This window comes from Nicotiana sylvestris, chromosome 8 (assembly GCF_000393655.2).
Source record: "Nicotiana sylvestris chromosome 8, ASM39365v2, whole genome shotgun sequence".
Lineage (NCBI taxonomy): Eukaryota > Viridiplantae > Streptophyta > Magnoliopsida > Solanales > Solanaceae > Nicotiana > Nicotiana sylvestris.
Genome location: NC_091064.1, coordinates 217,878,593 through 217,898,741, shown reverse-complemented (window position 1 = coordinate 217,898,741; position 20,149 = coordinate 217,878,593). Strand labels below are relative to the sequence as shown.

Here is a 20,149-nt window from a genome sequence, read left to right as displayed (position 1 = left end):
CTCTAGCAACGACTAAAAATTAAATAATTATAAACCTTATAATAATGGCTCGTTATTCTGCAATTTTTGCTGTTACAATAATTTTTTGCATTTTGGCTGGTCCAGTTTCCAGCTTCACAGCTTCTGACTATAAAGATGCAATTAGCAAAGCTATCTTATTTTTCGAAGGACAACGTTCAGGAAAATTGCCAGTTTCTCAAAGAGTCAAATGGAGAGGAGATTCTGCACTCATCGACGGCAAGATTGAAAATGTATGGGTTATATATATAGCCTAATTACTAAAGTTCTCATATTCTTTCTTTCTGATGAAAAATATTCAATCTGTCTCAAAAAGAATAATATTCGTTTTTACTATTGAAGAGTCGAATAGTAATTTTTTTTAACATCGAGAATTTCATTTTAAGAATATTCTCAACAATTTAACTAAAGATATTTTTTATATATATGGTATTCTAAATATGTAGTATATTTTTTTCAGAGACAAATATATTAATTTACACAAAGTTGACCAAAAAAAATATTAATTTACACCTAAAACTAGATCCAATCACCTTTATACTTGGAGTCACTATTTTTTTTCTGGACATAAAGGAGTAAAATTTTCATGAAACTTCAATAGAAAAAGACGAGAGGTGTCTATGTTGGTGGGAGGCAGCACGTACCCAATGAATTTTGTTGAGGTGCTTGTAAGTTGGCCCAAACATTATAAAAAAATAAGTTTTAAGATTTGTTTTTCAGAAAAAAAAAACTTTGTTAATAACATAAACCATCGTTTTGCATGCAAATTTCGTCATTGTTTAGTTACTCTCTCTTCGTTTTATAAAAAAAGAAAATTATTTCAATCTATTAATATATCCATTAATCTATCTATTAGGTGAATTTGATTGGAGGCTACTATGATGCTGGCGACAATGTGAAATTTGGATGGCCTATGGCATTTTCATTAACATTATTGAGTTGGGCTGCAGTTGAGTATCCAACAGAAATCTCTTCAGCAAATCAACTTCTCCACCTCCAACGTGCCATTCGGTGGGGCACAAATTTCCTAACCCGAGCTCATATTTCAAGTACCACTCTCTATACTCAGGTAAACAACCCACCCTTTCATATGCTTTTTTTAATAATCATTCGGTATCTGGAATTCACTTACTCGACTATTATATATTCGTATTGTACAAATGTCTAATAAAAGAGAAATACTCTCTATCATGATTTTTTTTATTGGCATAGCTCGAATCTACCATTTTTAGTTAAGAATAGAGAAATCATATTCATCCCACTCCCTTGTGCTGGAACATATATAGCATGGCTATTGTCAAATTACAAATACCCCTTATCTAAAAATTCAAAATTAATAAAGATGGAACGCAATTGTTTATTTATTTTAGGTCTAAAATACGAGCTCTCAAATCTGTATCCTGCCTCTTTTTAATGGTCTAAGCATGCGGAATTTTTCCCACAACGGATGACAATGAGAATGAGACCTGAATCTAAGGACCCGTTTGGCCACAAATTTTGTTGGCCTTTTTTGAAAAAAGGTGTTTGAAACAATATTTGTTCATAGAACATAATCAGTTTTTGAAAAAAAAAATTGAGAAAAATTTCAAGTTCCCAAAAGATAATTTTTGGGTGAAAGTTTTTCTTCTACTCACAAAATTTCAATTTTTTTTTAAAATAAAATGCATGTCCAAATATAATTTCAACTTCCAAAAATTATTTTTCAATATAACTTCGAAAACTCATTTTACAAGTTTCAATCAAATCTATATCCAAACGCCAGCTAAAACTTTTGTCTGCTACAATACCATATTGAATTATTTGTTATATGACCAATCGCGCCGTATAAATATTAAGTTATTAGAGAAGAGACACATTTATTTGTTTTGGTCTACAATGATTATTATCTTCATTATATCTAAAATTAGAAATATGGATTTAGTTATGTAATTTATATGTTACAAAAAATGTTATGTGCACAGGTTGGAGATGGAAATGTTGATCACCAGTGTTGGGAGAGACCTGAAGATATGGATACACCTCGAACACTATACAAGATCACTTCCAATTCTCCAGGATCAGAGGTTGCAGCTGAAGTAGCAGCTGCTTTTGCCTCAGCATCAATTGTTTTCAAGAAAATAGATTCCAACTATTCTACCAAATTATTACGACGATCAAAATCTGTAAGGAAACTCTAATCAGTTTAGATTACTTTGATTTCTACTAAGTAGTAATTATCTCCTATTTTTGTCCTTCCCATCATCATCTAATCAATTTAGAAGAATTAACCCAAATAGCCGCCCACCCAATCAGTAAAATTAAAAATAGTTGGTGGAAGTATAATATATGCATAATTTATGTATTATATATGTATAATTGTATATAATTATTGTAAAATCTATATATATGGCTAGAAAAAATAAAGAATGAATATGACGGACTATTTGTGTAAAATCCATTTTCGTTATAAGTGTCAAATTTGGCCCATAAATATAAGCTGCACATACTTGGGCGGTATGTATTTGGCATATGTTCATGAGAAAATGTTGTATAGCTGAGTTTAAAGTAATAATCAAAAAAGTATCTTTTGTGTGTGTACATATATATATATTATATACAAAATATACAAATTTTATACACTTTTACTACTATCGAATGTAAATAGTTCCGGCCGCGGTCTAAAAGTGATATTTGCTCTATATTCATTGGAGGGTCACTTTGGGCATATAACTCAAGCTAGCCCATTTAAAAGTTTGTGTCAATTTGGGTTGAATATGTAGCCTAAATTGATTAGTTTGATATAGTTATAATATGTAAAAGAAAAGGCTTTTATCAATTTAAGTTTAAAATAAATTATAAAAAAACAAATAAATAAATAATAACAATGAGTTGGACGAGTTGGGTTGTGATCCATTTTTGTAGCCTGACTCACTCATCCATGACCCAAGCAAACGTTGGACTGATTATAACACAATCAGTTATTAACTCAACATGCCTAAATGTAGGGGTGTATAGAGGAAAACGACAAACCGCACCAGTCACATAATCTTAGTCAAATTGAGAAAAAAATTCGATTATGGTTTGGTTTGGTTTGGTTTGATCTTTAGATTTAATAACCTGACACAATTAGTTTGGTTTGATTATTGAAAAATACGAACTAACCCGACCTATTTACATCCCTGCCTAAATGTAGCTTAACACACCCATTTGACTCTCAAAATTTTCGTTTCCTCTTTCTGTGCACAGCTATTTGCGTTTGCTGACAAGTATAGAGGATCTTACCAAGCTTCTTGCCCTTTCTACTGTTCTTACTCAGGTTATCAGGTAATTAATTTCAATAATTTAGGCATAATTAATTCTTTTTTCCAATCATAAGTTTAATTAGTGTTTTAAATAATTTTCAAAGGATGAATTGCTGTGGGCAGCTGCTTGGCTATACAAAGCTGGTGGAGGAAACAACTATTTAAACTATGCTTCAAGCAATCAAGGCTGGAGTCAGGTTGCCTCTGAATTCAGTTGGGATAACAAATTTGCTGGAGCTCAAACTTTACTAGCTAAGGTTAATCCTTTATATTACTATACTATATCGCGCTCAAGATCAATATTGTATTTGTCAATTGTCAGGGGAGTATTTTGAGCCCAAACCTATTTAACCTGTCCAATTCGTTCAAGGTTGGACCGGTCATTGACTCGCCCATTTATTGAACTTAATCCATATTGATCCAACTCATTTTAGCCCATTTAAAGTTGAACTAATTTTTGGCCAAAATTGATTCATGAGTAACTTTGCTAAAAAACTTTACAATAATTCTTTACATTTGATATATTATATGTGACCATAACGACAAGAGTGGATTGCTCTAGTGGTGAGCACCCTCCACTTCCAACCAAGAAGTTGTGAGTTCGAGTCACCTCAAGAGCAAGGTGGGGAGTTCATGGGGAGAGGAATAACGAGGGTCTATCGGAAACAGCCTCTCTACCCCAGGGTAGGGTAAGGTCTGCGTACACATTACCCTCCCCAGACCCCACTGGTGGGATTATACTGAGTTGTTATGTATATTATATGTGACCATAACAAAAGAAAAAAAAAGCTTTTTGATAATAAAATAATTCATAAAAAAAAATAACACACACTAATTAAAGCTTGATAAGAGTAGGACGGGTTGGGTTATGACCCAAATTTTAGCCCATCTTGATTCAGTCTATCTCTGCCCAAGTAACTTTTGGGCGGGTCAATTTATTGGCTCAATCCATTTTGACCCGCCCAAAATCAGTCCAACACACACATTTGACACTCCTAGTATGTGTACAAATATATTTTCACTATGTACACTATCAGTCACCGAGTACATATTTAACATTCTTGATTATCATCAGGAGTTCCTCAATGGGAAAAGCAATCTTGAAAAGTTCAAGAATGATGCTGATTCATTTACTTGTGCATTGATGCCAGGAAGTAGCTCTATACAGATTAAGACAACCCCTGGTAATTCTAAGTTTAAAATCATATTTTTTTTTCTTCAATAACTTGATATATTTTTAAATAAGGATTTATAAATAATCTTAATACTTTCTGCTACAATGGTATAATTTGCAGGTGGACTTTTATATACTAGAGACAGTAGCAATTTGCAATATGTTACTGGTGCTACCATGGTACTTTTTATGTATTCTAAAGTCCTTGAGGCAGCTGGAAAAGGAGGAGTTACATGCGGTTCAGTTACTTTTTCCACCTCCAATATCAAAGCCTTTGCAAAATCACAGGTCAAGCATAATGAATTTTTACATCATTATTTAACTAGCTATAATAGATTAATCATTAACCAATATTATAGGTCTCCAATCATTGCTTATTAAAATAGAAATCATGTTGTTATAATCAAAGACGGAGCTAGCTAGAATTTTAACCTTATGGATTCAGGATAATCATTTTAAGTTACTTGGTTTTAAAGTAATAATTTATATATATTCATTAGATTTTTTAATACAAATACAGGGTTTAAACAAAAGCTAATAGGTTCAGCTGAGCCCATAACCAACACTGTGGCTTAGCCCCTGTTGTTAGTCCCCCCGTTTCAATTTATGTGAACCTATTAATATTTGGAGAATCAAACAAGATTTTTTTTACCACGTTTTTTGCACATACTTTTTAAATGTTTTAAATTATTAACTGTTGTGACTTACAGTATTTTCTACTCCTATATAGTTTTTTAATTATATAAATTTTATTTCAAATTTTTTGAAAATTCTATATCTGAATTTACGCCAAAAATAAATCAGTTTGACCCTTATAATCCAAAAAAGTTCAAATAAATTAAAGCGGAAGAAATATATATTAAGTAACCTGATCGTATAACTGCATAAACTCATACTATTTAGTTTTTCAGGTAGACTACATACTTGGTAACAATCCACTCAAGATGTCATATATGGTTGGTTTTGGGAGCAAATACCCAACACAGCTCCACCACAGAGCTTCATCAATCCCTTCAATTTATAATCATCCAACGAGGGTGGGGTGTAACGATGGCTATAGCTCATGGTATAATTCTAACAATCCCAATCCAAACACACATGTCGGCGCGATCGTCGGCGGGCCAAATTCCGGCGACCAGTTTGTTGATTCGAGATCAGATTACTCTCATTCTGAACCCACGACTTATATGAATGCAGCTTTTGTAGGATCTGTGGCTGCTTTGATAAATCAAGGCAAAGTAGAGCAGTCTTTTCAAATGCCGCAACTTAACAAAACAACATTATATGATAGACAAAGCACCAAGAATATTTCATACTAAAGAATCATGCTCCAATCATATTAATTAAATGTGTACATATTTAATTATATTACTGTATTTGGTAGAGTAATGTGTATTATACTAAAATCCTGATGTAAGAACCTACGGTAATTGTTGTACCTAGGATAACCGATCATCCTACAGGTTCATTATAATTCAATAAAATTCAGAAGACGACATAAGATGTCTTCAATTAATTTTTGTGCCTTTTTCTTAATAGAAACACAAGCGGAAGAGTTAGGTTAATCCCTGCCTATTTAGGAAAATGATGTCTTATATGAGTGAAATATAAGCTCATATGTATAAATAATACTAGGATTTAATAGAATTTAATTTATATACACTAATAATATAAAGAATGTAATTTTGTAGCATTAACTTACATAGTTATAACTAGGGGTGTACAAAGCAAACCGACAAACCGCACCAACCCGATAATCCGAGTCAAACCGAGAAAAAAAACCCGACTATGGGTTGGTTTGATTTGGTTTGGTGTTGGAAAAAAACCTGACCATAATTGGTTTGGTTTGGTTTTAACTAAAGAAAGTCAAAACAAAACCAAACCAACCCGACATTACATATATAGAAATTTTAGATATATGTAATATATAAATATACTTATTGTGATGTAATTTATAAATATTTCTTAAAAGATTTCATAATTTTATTTTTTGAGGTATTATTTCAAGGTTGGACTTAGAACTTTTGAATGTTCCAATAAGTTTTATAACCATTAACATTAGTAAATTAAATAGTGCTAACAAAAGCCCAAACCAAAATTAAATCAATGCTAATGCTAACAAAAGATATTTAATTTAATACTACGAAGGGGATTGTATTGAATATCTATTTTCTGTTTTGCAATAATTTAGATAAAAATGCATTACCTATTTTTATTTTTTCTTTAGCGTTTAGTCATGTATTTAATACTCCTTTATTAATATACTTATTTTAGCATGACTTAGTACTCTTAGATTATGTTTATGTTTATTATGGCTTTTTAATTAGCAATATTTATATTATATAATTTTATTGTCTTTATTATATTGTTGAATATTTTAGGATAATGCCATGACATATCTCATATTTTGTATTATTTTCTTGGAAAATACTTTATATATTTGTATCTTACTAGGACTAAAGAAATATTTTGAGCATAATTCATAAGTTTTTTTTACGAAGATTTTACCGGAAAAAACCGCCGAAAAAACCCGAATAACCCGAAAACCAAAGAAAACCCAAGAAAAACCGAGAGTGAAAAACCCGAGTTTTATTGGTTTGGTTTGGTCTTTAGATTTAATAATCCGACACAATTGGTTTGGTTTGGTTATTGTAAAATCCGAACCAACCCGACTTATGTACACCCCTAGTTATAACTAATTATAATTTTGGTGAGATAAAAATTTTATTATTGTACTATTTAAATTGTCAATATTGGAGTATACGTTTCAACAATAACAACAACCCAGTATAATTCCATCTTGGGTCTGGGGAGGGTAGTGTGTACGCAGATCTTATCCCTACCCTGGAGTAGAGGAAGGTTATTAAATTTCCGATAGACCCTCGACATCCCTCCCTCCAAGAACTCCTCATGGCTCTGTGGTGACTCAAACTCACAACCTCTTAGTTGGAGGTGGGCGGTGCTCACCACTAAAGCAACTCACTCTTGTCGAACCCAATATTGGAGTATACGTTTCAGGAGATATTAATTCCCGTAAACAATAATGATGACGACGAAGGATAAAAGTTTCTTTAGATTATCAATTAAAGTTACTGAAATATAATGTTTTTTTGCAGGAACAGATTTTTTCTGCATAACATAACAGGCTTTTGTCACCTTTTAATCTGCGTCAGAAATTATTTATATTCGTTATCCGAAAAGTATATAAAATTTATATAGTTTTTATATATAATATACAAGATATATATATACAAAAATATAATATTTTTTCCTCTATTATTTTGAAAGTAGCTATTCAGTGTCTTTTTTCTAACATAACATTGTTTAAGATATTCCAATATAATCTTTCCAATTATCGACGTAAATTTGCCCCTGTGGTTGAGAATATTGCTATAGTTACTGTTGCATCCAGAAGAATTATGGCGTAAAATATTGACCCGAAAAAATATTAAAAAATGTCAAGAAAGTTGGCATAGTGTTCAACATCCACGCGTACTTCTTCGTAGGAAATTTTGGTACAGCTGACAACAGAAATTGAAAAGTTGCATGAAATGATGTGATTTCTAACTCTGATATGGTAAAAAAATGTTGATGGTACTTAACTACTTACTAAATTTGAAAGCCATATGTCATTTACGTGGAACACTTAAATGGGTACAGTTATATGCTTTTAGTATGATGTACTTAATAATTAATATCAAACATCATTGTGTGTGTTCTTTTTTCTTTTCTTTTTGTCGTCCATCTTCTTAATAAAGCAAAGGAAAAATGAAGATTTTTCATTTTTCTCTTTTATTAGCGCTCACCAAATAAAATTATTCATTTTATTCGATATATATATAGTGTTGCAGCCCTGAAATTAATTTTACCGTAAACCATTGAAGTATAAAATAAACGAGAAAGAAAGTAATCGATCGAATTTGGTAAGCAATAAAGAGAAGTGATGAATATAACCTTAAAATATGGAAATTTCCATAATATTAGCCTTAATATAATCTTCTAAAAATAAAAATATATAGTCATCTAAATTACTCCATATTAACTAAATCAGTCAATGGATGGGGAGTTCGATTAATTAACTCTCATAACATATTAATCCTGCCAACTACTCCTAACGTACATGAAGCTGATTCTTCAGATGATTGCTACAACAAAAAAATATTTTTTTTAACTCACATTAAGTCATTGTACTGAACTACTGATACTTGTCGCCAAGATTTCACTCCAGGCGAATTTCATCTTCTTCTTTTTCTTTTTCTTTTTCTTTTTCTTTTCCTTTTATTTTTTACCAATACACTCTACGATCACTATTGTGAAGGTGAGAACTGTTCACCTACATTTGGGTTAGAGGAAGAAGGTTTAATTTACCTTATTGTATGTATTTAGTTATATTTTGAATCTTAATCTATCTATACTATATATTTTTTTGGTAAATAAAGAATTTTATTACCAAGCAATATTATGTACAAAGTTTCAAACCTATAAAATCAGACAAATTACACTCGCGAGCTGAGCATAGTGCCCCAACTGCAAGGTACTTCCTATCTATCTATCTTCTACCTTCAGTGCCTATGGATATGAATCCAATTCTTTTAATCTATTAGCTACTTTTGACTTCTTGTTTCCTCGATAAAATATATCTTGTACTATCAACCGAAGGATCCCATCAACACTTTTCTTCTTGTCCTGGAACAATCTTGTATTCCTCTCAGGCCATATATAGTAGACACACCCTGCGAGAGTCATTCTGTAGGCCTCCGCATTGGCTTTCTTTCCATTTATTTCTCGGACTGTCCATTCAATCTCCTCATCCCACTTCAATACCGACCTTTGGAATCCCTGCCATTTTAGTAGTCTCCCCCAAATTTCTTTTGACATCCTACATTCAAAAAGAAGTGTGGAATGGTGTCATTCTCCTCATTACACAACTCACATTTTTGGTCTATTGCTTTGCCCCATCCTGCTACCTTATCTTTCGTGTGCAACTTCCCTTGGATCGCCAAATTTATTATAAAACTCCACCTAGGAACAGCATAGTTGTTGCAAGTTAGTCTCCTCTATGGCACCTTTGGGAACCCCCCTCTCATTCTATGGTACATCTTTTTAATAGAGAAGGATTGCTGGCCCATCAACTCTGTAACCTCCATTCCTGCCCTTTCTAGGTATGCCTTGGCTTTAAGAATTTTGAGTAGTACCCAGGATGCTTGCTTCACTTGGACCTCCCAGATGTTCTTCCCCTTCCCGTAGTATATATGGACCCACCTTACCCACAGTTTATCTTTTTTGGTACGTAGGTTCCATAGAAGTTTAATTATTGCTGCCTTGTTCCAAGTTTCAATGTGTATTACATTAAAGCCCCCTATTGTTCTGGGCCGACAGACCTTTTCCCAAGCCAACAATGCTCTCTTTGATATCTCTGTTGTGCTAGTCCAGAGAAAGCTTCTACATGTTGCCTCTATCAGTTTTACAACTTTCTTAGGTAGCACAAAGATTTGGGACCAGAACACTTGGACTGAGAATAGTACACTCTTGATCAGTTGGAGTCTCCCGACATAGGACAAGTATTTTGTGGTCCATGAAGTTATTCTTCCCAACATCTTCTCTACAAGTGGCTGGCATTGTACTAAGGATAGTCTTTTGGAGCTCAGAGGGACGCCCAAGTACCTAATAGGTAACTCCCCTTTTGTAAACTCCAGTATTGTTAGAATTTCCTCTTGCACCTCTCTGTTTACCCCTCCAAAATAAATGGAGCTTTTATCTCTGTTTGCTATCAGTCCTGAGCGTTGTGAGAATTCATTAAAACAGTTCATGAGCAATTGAACTGAGATTTCATCTCCCCTGCAGAAGAGAAGTTAATCATCTGCAAAACATAGTTGAATAAGCTACAGCTTTGAGCATTTAGGATGAAAATTAAAATCTAGGTTGTTTTATAGTGTCTTGAGTTTTCTATTGAGGTACTCCATGGTAATAACAAAGAGGAATGGGGATAATGGATCCCCCTGCCTTAGTCCCTTCTTGGCTTGAAATGGCGAGCTTGGTGTCCCATTAATGATAACTGAATAAAAGACACTTGTAATACATATCATGATTCATTCTATAAATACCTTTGGGAAGTTCAAAGCATGTAAGATTTGTTCCAAGTAGCGTCATTCTAAGGAGTCATAAGCCTTTTGCATGTCTACTTTGATCATACATCGGGGGCACTCCTTTCCTTCCATAACCCCTGACCAATTCATGGCTAATAATAATATTGTCTGATATAATTCTTCCAGGGACCAAAGCTTATTAGCTTTGGTCTATTATAGTATCCATTACTCCTTGCAGTCTCTTTGTAAGAATTTTAAATATCAGTTTATACAAAATTGTGCAGCATGATATGGGCCTAAATTGCTTGATAGTGGAGGGGTTCTTAACTTTTGGCATTAATGTAAATGTAGTGCAATTGATAGGCAGATGCATGGTCTTTGTATTGAAGAAGGACAAGACAGCATCAGTTACCTTATTCCCTATAATGTTCCACGCTTTCTTGAAGAAAAACGCATTGAAACCATCACAGCCTGGCGCTTTCTGGCCATCTATATCTTTCAGAGCATTCATCACTTCCATTCTTGACACTGGTGCTATCAGTTTCAGCTGCATCTCTCTGTTCAGACAAGGTCCATTTTTCATTTCAATGGGGTTTATTGCAGGTATAGAGTCAGATGCTGAGCCAAGTAGTCGTTTATAGAACCCTATGATCTCTTCTTGAATTGCTTTTTCACTCTGCAGCAGTACACCATTATTATCTATCAAATTTCTGATTTTATTTTAGGATAGTCTATTCTTCACAGAGGAAAAGAAGTAGGTTGTATTTGTATCCCCCAATTGCAACCATTGGTTTCTAGATTTCTTCTTTGTTATACTTTCTTCAATAAGGATCTACTTCTCTAGTTGCTCTCTAATTGATTTCTCTTCCTTTTTTAATTTCTCTGATATCCCCCTGATTCTCAACTCCTCCTGGACTGACCATAGTTGTTGTCTACTTTTTTGATTTTCTCATCAACTCCTGAATAGTGAGTACTGTTGAGTTGTTTCAGTCTGTGTTTCACTCTTTTCAGTTTTTCCCATACTCTCTGCATATTCACCTCTTTATTCATGTTGATCCACCCTTCTATTACTTTTTGCTGAAATTCTTCATTCTGCTATGACATTGAAAAATCTAAATGGTCTATATGTCTTCTTCTGGTGATCCTCCAATCTAATAGCTAATGGACTATGGTCAGAAAAGCAAGGCGCCATGATTATAATATCAAAATGTGGATATTTGAGCATCCATTCTGTATTTGACACTCCTCTATCTATCTTAATGCTAACTGAGTTATTCGACCATGTGTACTTTGCCCCTATACTTCTCAGCTCTGCCATATGATAATCATTCATAAAGTTTTTAAAATCTTTAACCTCAGATTCATGTATCTGGTTGCCATTTATTCTATCCTCTATATTCAACACTGTATTAAAGTCTCTCATTGCTAGCCATGGTCCTGCTTGATCTTTTTGAATTAGCCTTAGTTCATGCCATAGACCTCTCCTATCACCAATTGTATGCAGACCATAGATAGTTGTGAAGTTAAATCTCATCTTTCTATCCAATATGCAAACATGCCCATGAATGAGTTGTACATGAGTAACTTTTACTGTGAAACTGACCCTGTTAGGATCCCACAGTAGCCAGATTCTTCCTTTATCTCATGTTTCATAGTTGTTGCATCAGTTCCACTGTGGAGCTATTTTATTTTTGATCTTTTTTGCGACTACTTATGTCACTCTATGTTCTACTATAGCTATTATTGTTGTATTATTTTCCTTTATAAACTCATTCATCTCCTTCTGCTTGTACAGCTTATTCAACCCCCTTACATTCCATGTGACTAACTTCATATTGGAATGAATATGTGTTGTGTCTCCCCTCCTCTACTTGTGCTACATTGTCCTGCTTCCATCCCCTGTTTGGTTATAGCAAATTGCAAAAGATCACCTGTTGCTAGAGGGTCAAAATCATTTTTTGTTTGCATGCCTTCATTTTGATAGCTCACTGGAGACTTGCCGGTTGATTTCCCCCTCACTTCTGTCCACCCTTCTTCCTTTTCTATTGTATTTTCTTTTATCGGTTCTTTCTCTATAGTTGGTATCTCAACCATCTTAGTTGTCTCAGTATTGCTTTGTGCCTTTGCTATTTGTGTTCTCCCTTTTGCGTGACATTCCTGTCTCTACTTAGAGGCATTCTTTCTCACTTGCTTTGGTTTCCCTTTGACCTGTTCTTGTTTCTCCTTTTGTTGGCAAGAGTGTCCCAATTGTAGGCAAACATTACAATATTTAGGGCGCCAATCATAGGTCACTACCTGCTCAAAACATCTACCATTTGGATCCTTCATATCGATCTTTTCAGGGAGCTTTTTTGTGATGTCAATCTCAATTAACACACGAGCATAAGAAATTCTATCCACTCTGGTAGTACAGTCATCAGCATACAGGGGTACTCCCAAACTACTTGTTATTCGAGTCAGGGATGTCGTCCCTAGCAATTCAGAGGTAAGTTTGGAAATCTTACCCATATTGGCAAAGTATTCAGTACTTCATCCTGGAAGTTGAAATCAGCTATCCATACCCTTGTTATTATCGGCTTGTTGTTTATGGTGTTGGGGGATGCATATAATGCCTTGTCTCTATCATCTATACTATAGAATCGGATTAGGAAATAGCCATCATTATGGTAGTAGACTCTTGGCTTTGTAGCAATTCCCCCATTGACTTGTTATGAACCTCTCTACAGCCCCAATTGTAGGGGAGTCCCCAACCACATAGAAGACAATTGCCTTGCACCATTTTTCAGTTTCCTCTTCCACTTCTTCTTTTTCTAATTCTACGATTTTAACACCATCTCGTATAGTGGGGGCGATGTAGCTCAGATTCATACCCTTGGAAGCAGATTTGTTTCCTTCAAACAAGTTCACCAGGGCAACTTGGTTGGTGGATCATGCTCTAGGTCCAGTCTTTTTTGCGCCTTATTTGTCTCTGCCACTAGGTTCCCATTTTGATTTTCTGAACTAAGTGCTATTATATCCTTACTTACATCTTTCACTTCCTCCATTGCCGTGGAGAGTGGCGTTTTGGTCTTCTCATTGCAGCTGGGTAGAGCAGGCCATGGACCTTCCTTCTGTGGCAATTGATCCCTTGGCGTATCAGTAATCAACATACTTGTGCTCAAAGGCGGCCCCTTTGTGGGCGGTGTAAACTTCTCTGCCACCATCTTTGTTGGTGCGGTGCAAATTTGGTCATTCACATCCCCTCTGAGATCCTCCTGCTCTGAGTTCTCAGTTCCCATGGGTCGTCGATTAACCTTTGTCAACTTCACATTTGATAGTTCAATTCTGTGCGCTGCCTTTTTTGCTCGGCCCCTAGCCATTTCCGGCGAGGCCGTACGTTAGTAATCACCACTATCGTGCGCCTTCAGAGGAAGAGCTAGAGAGGGACTTTACTTATCTATACTATATTAAAAGCACGAATACCCTTAGCAAAATGTCGTTCGCTTTTTTTATCCTTTTAAAATAGAGTTTACACTTGATAAAATAGTCATTTGATTAATTTTTATTATTTAGAAATAATCATTTTATTAATTCTCTACTATTTAGATATAGTCATTTATTAATTACCTACTATTTAGGAATAGTCATTTAATTATTTTCCTAATATTTATAACATTAATTATTCCTTTTGGTTTTAGAATTTCAAGCTCATACATTAGGAGAGCTTTTCGTTAATTACACAGTATAAAAGTTTATGTTCAACTCCAATTTTTATTTTGAAGCTTTATTAAATTTCTCCTTTTATATTTAGGAGGATTTTTTTCATTTAATAAAATTTTGACTAATTTATAATACACTAAGAAAGTATCGGTATAACTTTTTGACAAGTAGTTTTTTTATAAATATATTCGATAAAAATGAACTCTTTGAATTTCTTTTTGATTTAAGAATCTTTATTTGTTAATAAATTTTTACACGATTTTATATACCCAAATACTTCTATAAAAGATTCTATAGCTCCAGCTTTTTATCATCAAAAATTTGTCTTGTTCGAGCAACAGTTACAAAATTAAGGATTTCTGGTTCTCTTTGACGAGCAAAAAGTTTTGGTATTATTAGTTAATTTTGCATTCATGTAATTGTATTAGTAGTTGAATTTTTTCGATATATTTGTAAACTTTGTATTTGTATTTATATTTACTATTTTTTTAATTAATAGTAGTTAAATTTTGCATTCACGTATTCAACCAAGACATTTTTATTTTAGTCTTCTTGAATGTGAACCTTGGTTAAATAGTTATTTTTTTGCATTAGATTGTGTGCTTGAACATTTTGTCAATCTATTTTTTCTTTACTATTTTGTTGTACTCGCATTAGACCTTATCTATGTGTTGGTTGTCCAATTTCATATAAGTTTTTAATAGATTTCATATTGACAAAATTATAAATAAAATCTTTTACTTAATATTTATAATCAACTAAAATTTTGGTTCTAAACTTTTTCTTATTTGAATTAAGTAGGGAGTCCTCATATTTAGTAATTTAAAATTATTAAGATTTTGCCTTATATAATTTTATTTTATTTGAACTATATAATAATGGAATGTGATTTCTATATGTACTCTGGTTTGTAATGGAATGTGAAAAGAATCCTTCCCTTATAGTTATTTGGCCAATGATTTTGTCACTTCGATTTCATGCACAATTCAAAACTATTGCCCAAGAAACATCAAAGAAAGGATATAACATAGTATATTTTAGGAACTTAATTATACTTTTTAAATTTTACCTTATAATTAAAATAATATAATATAAAAAATTAATATTGATTGAGATGAGGCGTGCAAATCGCGTATCCTAAAACTAATATATTAAAATCATCCCTGATCTAACTTTGTGCCCTCTAAGCAAAGCAATTTTGCTTTAAAAGAAAAGGATGCATAACTAAAAATAAATGCGTTGAACACATCGTCCCTACCCCAAATTAAATTGCCTATTTAAAGCACCCTGATAAAATTGAAATATTAGAAAAGCTGATTACGTCAATTTCCATGCTTTGCAGTAGTTCTTACCATTTCTGAGTAATGCCTCCTAAAATTAATATCAATAAACAGTAAGCTTTTAAACATGTCATGATATTTATATAATTATAAAAGCAAAAGCTATTTCGTTAATAGACTAATATAACAAATAGTATTACCAGGGTTGGAGGCACAAGCCGACTTACGGATTCTGTCGGACCCAACAGCTTTTGCTCAAACAATATATTTGGTGTTTTGAATTCAAGTATAAATATTAAATCTAGAACCCAGTTATTAACATTTGAAGTCGTGGTCCAAAAATCTAGAACCCATAAGATTGAAATCCTGGAGACATCTCAACTTAAAAGGGCAGCTCTATGCACTAAGCTTCCGCTATGCGCGGGGTCCAGGAAAAGGCCGGACAAAAGTCTATTGTATAAAACCTAATTTATATTTTTGCAAAAACTGTTTCCATGGCTTGAAAAATACATCTCAACTTCCGATCAATAATTAAGTCGAGACTCGAGAGCTTGAGCCCTAGATGGGGTGAGAAAAAGAAATTAAAAGAAAAGAAAAATCTCATATACATAGCTAATTAGTCTCTTATCCATCTTTAATTTCTCTGAATGGATTAATCTCTACAAAAAACAAAAATTCCAGTACATATATTCCATCAACTAGAAAAGGGAAATGTTGAATTACATCCAAACGAAGAACTAAATCCGTCATGAATATCTTCTAAACCGGCAAAGAAATCTCCATCAAACATATCTTCAATTGAAACACATTCATTCTCATCACTTCCTTCAAACATATTATTCTCTTGATTTATTTCTATTTCCGGAAATTCTTTTTCTGGAAATTGTGATTCATGAATATTGGATTCAATATTCAAAAGGGTTGCTTTGGATAAAACTAAATCTGATGTTGAACCATGGGTACTTGAAATTTTTTCTTTTTCCATTTTTGGACTTCCATTTTTATTGGAGTTGTTTGAGGTTGGAAATTTGGTTTTGATTGTACCAGCAAGAGAATTTCTACGAGTTGGCTGACTATGGCTGTGTTCAGCTGTGTATGTCACAATAAAAGTCCCAATTTCAGTGCAACTTTGTTCTACTTGTTTCCTTGCTAAACATCCCTTTGAGCTGCTGCACCTATAATAACTCCTATTTTTAAGAGAAAAAATAAACATCCTAATTATTGTGAAGACATAATTAAGTAAATAAAGCGCATTCTCATTAATAACTTAAATTTTTAAATGAGATTGTTACATGCTAATTCGACAAGAATAACTAAAGAGTTGCAAGCAGTGGCGAAGCCACATGGTCACAAGGATGATCAATTGACCACCCTTCGTCGAAAAATTACACTGTGTATATAGGTAAAATATTAGTACGTTTTAAAGGTATATAACACATATTGAATACCCTTTGCCGAAAATTTTTTTTCACTTTTTTCAAATTTAAATACCCTTGGAAAATTCCTAGTTTCGTTGTTGCAAGCTTCTGTTTCAAGAGTCAATTTGGCTAAAGAATTTTTCACTTCCAAATGTCTTATAACAAATTCAATATAAAGGAGTTAAATTAGAGGACCATATTTAGATCTAAGCTCCACATATGGTAAGTTCTAAGCTCTAGAGTCTAGTGTATATCGTCTATACACAAACATCGTAAAAGAAACTTTTATATTGTGATCAGATCACTTAAAAGAAGACTACAGAGAATAGTCCATAAAAATGAGATCAATAATCAAGAAAATATAAGACATATAATTATGTGCTAACTACAACATGTTAAAATACGATGATAGCATAACAATTCTTCATACTGTACTATATACTATGTTGCTCGAACTCTCCAAAAATATCGTCAGATATGTGTCGGATCCTCCAAAAGTAATGTATTTTTGGAGGGCCTAACATGGATGCGGCAATATTTTGAAGAGCCCGCACAAACAAATGTATGTATATATATACACATACATAAGAGTGTTTCTAATGAAGAATTGAATTTGGAGAGAATTAAGACCTTGGATAAGGGGAGCCTTTGATGGGTTTTTGGCCATATTTTCGCCACGCCCATTTATCAGAAGAAAGATCTTCTGCTTTTAACTGAAACACCACTCTCTTCTGTTCATTTTTCCTGTGAAAAAATAATCAACTTCATATCAAACACCAAATACTTTAATCAAATCCACATAGTAAAAATTTTACATTATAATTAAAGAAATTAAAACTCCAAGAGTGGAGCCTTGGCGTAATTGATAAAGTTGCTGCCATGTGACTAAGAGGGTCATGGGTTCGAGCGGTGGAAACGGCCTCTTGCAGAAAGGCAGGGTAAGGCTATATACAATAGACCTAATTGTGGTCCGGCCCTTTCCCGGACCCCGCACGTAACGAGAACTTAGTGCACCAGGCTGCCTTTAAAAGAAATTAAAACACCATTTTCCTTACCTTCTTTTGTATTTTGGCACATATGCAGGAGCAGCCACAAGAGCAAAAGATTGCTGCTCATTTTCTCCTTTCTGCTCTTCTTTAGGTTCTTTAGGAAATGAAACAGAAGAAGCCATTAACGTATTTTGTCCAACAACTGGGTAAAATGGCTTGTAAAGCTCTTCTAGTTCATCACTCAAACCCTCCGTTTTCATATCAGAAAAAGCTAAATATTCACTTTCTTGAAAATCCAAAGGAGAAAAATAAGATTTTTGATCAATATAATTTGCTCCATATTGGATATCATTACAGGTTGATGATCCTATAACAACAGCTTGTAGACCCCAATCCATCATTTTAAGCTCTTGTTTCTTGAATATACAAAGAAGAGGAAACTGCAAAATAATGGCGCTGACTTTTTGATAGCTAAAAAAATGTAGTTTGATGGCTATTTAAAGACTGGAAATAATAATTAAATTTGCAGATTTTTTTTTTCTTTACACACGCAGAAAGGACTAGATAGTTTTGTTTTTTTGGTTATTATACGATGGATTCATGAGTTGACTTTGTTATAATGTCAAAGGGTAATAACGTTTAGCAAATAATACACGCTTTTGTCTGAATTTTTGGCTTTTAAGTTCTCACTGTTGACTAAGTCATCAAATCCTACTTAGAGATGATCACCCGGGACGAATTCAAGATTTAAATCATATGGATTTAACTTTTAAAACTTTTAGCATTGAACCCATTATATTTTTTAAATTATGGGTTCATATCTACTATTTTTGCAATTTTTAATAAATTTTTACTTATAATTACTTCGCATCAAAAGTTATGAGTTCGATTAAACCCGTCGTTAATACACAACATCCCCTGTGTCTGATGACACTCAGTATGAATCTGTCAGCAATGTTTTTTTCCAAGTCTAATTTGTTTGGCCTTTCACTAAATAAAGGGTTGTATACAGTTAATTAATGATTTATTAGTGTTGCTAATTAATTTGCATACCAATACAATTTAAGTATTTGAAATACACAGGATAAATAAAAATTAGCCAGCTTGGTTGTTTTTTTTGGCGTTTTTAATATCCAGTATATGTCCCATTTGACAAAGGGCACTTTCTACCAACAAATGGCACTTTCTACTTCTGGTAGAAAGTTAGAATCATTAATGTTTGAATCATTACATTGCTGTCTTTTTATATGATCTTCATGCATTATATGAGTAGTTTTTTGGGTTAAGTTAGGTATAAAGCTATACAAAGGTCCATTTTCTTACCTCATACTTCCTCCGGTCCACATTAAGTGACCAATTTATCTTTTTATTTTGGTTCAAAATAAGTGTCCATTTATATAATCAAGAAAAAATTCAATTAGTTTTTCCAAAATTATCCTTATATGCGTATCCCAAAAAAGTTTTTTATTTCCTCACATTAAATTATGCTGCAACATTTAATTAAGGGTAGTTTAGTCACATTATTTAATTTTGTCTAGAATTTAGTATTTCCTTGATGGATGTGCCCAAGGCAAATTGGTCACTTATTGTGGATCGGAGGGAATATCAGAGTCAGACTCATCTCATTCTTCGTTTAATGTTGACTCTTTTTTCTTATTTAATTTATTATATTATATTGTCCACGCTCCATATATTCAATATGTATGTGAAGGGATGTGTTAGGATACTTTTTCTCATATATAAAATTTAAACAATCCTGATTAACTCATGAACTACTTTAATTTTGAAGTTGAGTTTGGCTTAATGAATGTGCTCTTAACAATAAAGAGAGATACTTATAAATTAGAACTTTTGAATCCGTTGAGTTATAAATTATGTACACGACCATAAATGCATGAGTAATATATCCAAACTCAATGATTTAATTATTATTCCAAATTAAAAAGAGTAGTATCATTACCATACTAATTTGTTCATGTACAGTACAAGTGTGAAAAATTGTTAAAAGGACAAGAAAGAAATATGTTCCATATATATTTATTATTGCTCATCATTCATACATAAGTTATTTATTTATAAGAGAAAAGAAAAATAACCTAACAAAAATTAAATAAGCTAATTTTACAAATTATTGTATTCCACGTACTTATTAAATAAAATTATAAGAATGTATACGTATGATGAGAAGAACCAAAATACTAATA

General features: G+C 33.0%; 3 protein-coding genes across 3 annotated transcripts; 1 reads left to right on the top strand and 2 right to left on the bottom strand.

Moving 5' to 3' along the window:
* LOC104216009 (endoglucanase 18-like) lies at positions 1-5,989 on the top strand. The gene is made up of 8 exons (XM_009765970.2): positions 1-251; positions 875-1,087; positions 1,980-2,180; positions 3,244-3,321; positions 3,404-3,556; positions 4,375-4,483; positions 4,595-4,761; positions 5,385-5,989. The coding sequence occupies exons 1-8, from the start codon at positions 45-47 to the stop codon at positions 5,790-5,792; spliced, it is 1,536 nt and encodes a 511-aa protein (XP_009764272.1). The 5' UTR covers positions 1-44; the 3' UTR covers positions 5,793-5,989.
* A 5,657-nt stretch (positions 5,990-11,646) lies between these two features.
* On the bottom strand, positions 11,647-12,093 carry LOC138876363 (uncharacterized). Its single transcript, XM_070155275.1, has one exon. The coding sequence runs from the start codon at positions 12,091-12,093 to the stop codon at positions 11,647-11,649; it is 447 nt and encodes a 148-aa protein (XP_070011376.1).
* A 4,011-nt stretch (positions 12,094-16,104) lies between these two features.
* On the bottom strand, positions 16,105-18,406 carry LOC104216018 (probable WRKY transcription factor 29). The gene is made up of 3 exons (XM_009765980.2): positions 18,012-18,406; positions 17,587-17,700; positions 16,105-16,725 (listed from the first exon to the last, which is right to left on the bottom strand). The coding sequence occupies exons 1-3, from the start codon at positions 18,344-18,346 to the stop codon at positions 16,233-16,235; spliced, it is 942 nt and encodes a 313-aa protein (XP_009764282.1). The 5' UTR covers positions 18,347-18,406; the 3' UTR covers positions 16,105-16,232.
* Between the last annotated feature and the right edge of the window lie 1,743 nt (positions 18,407-20,149).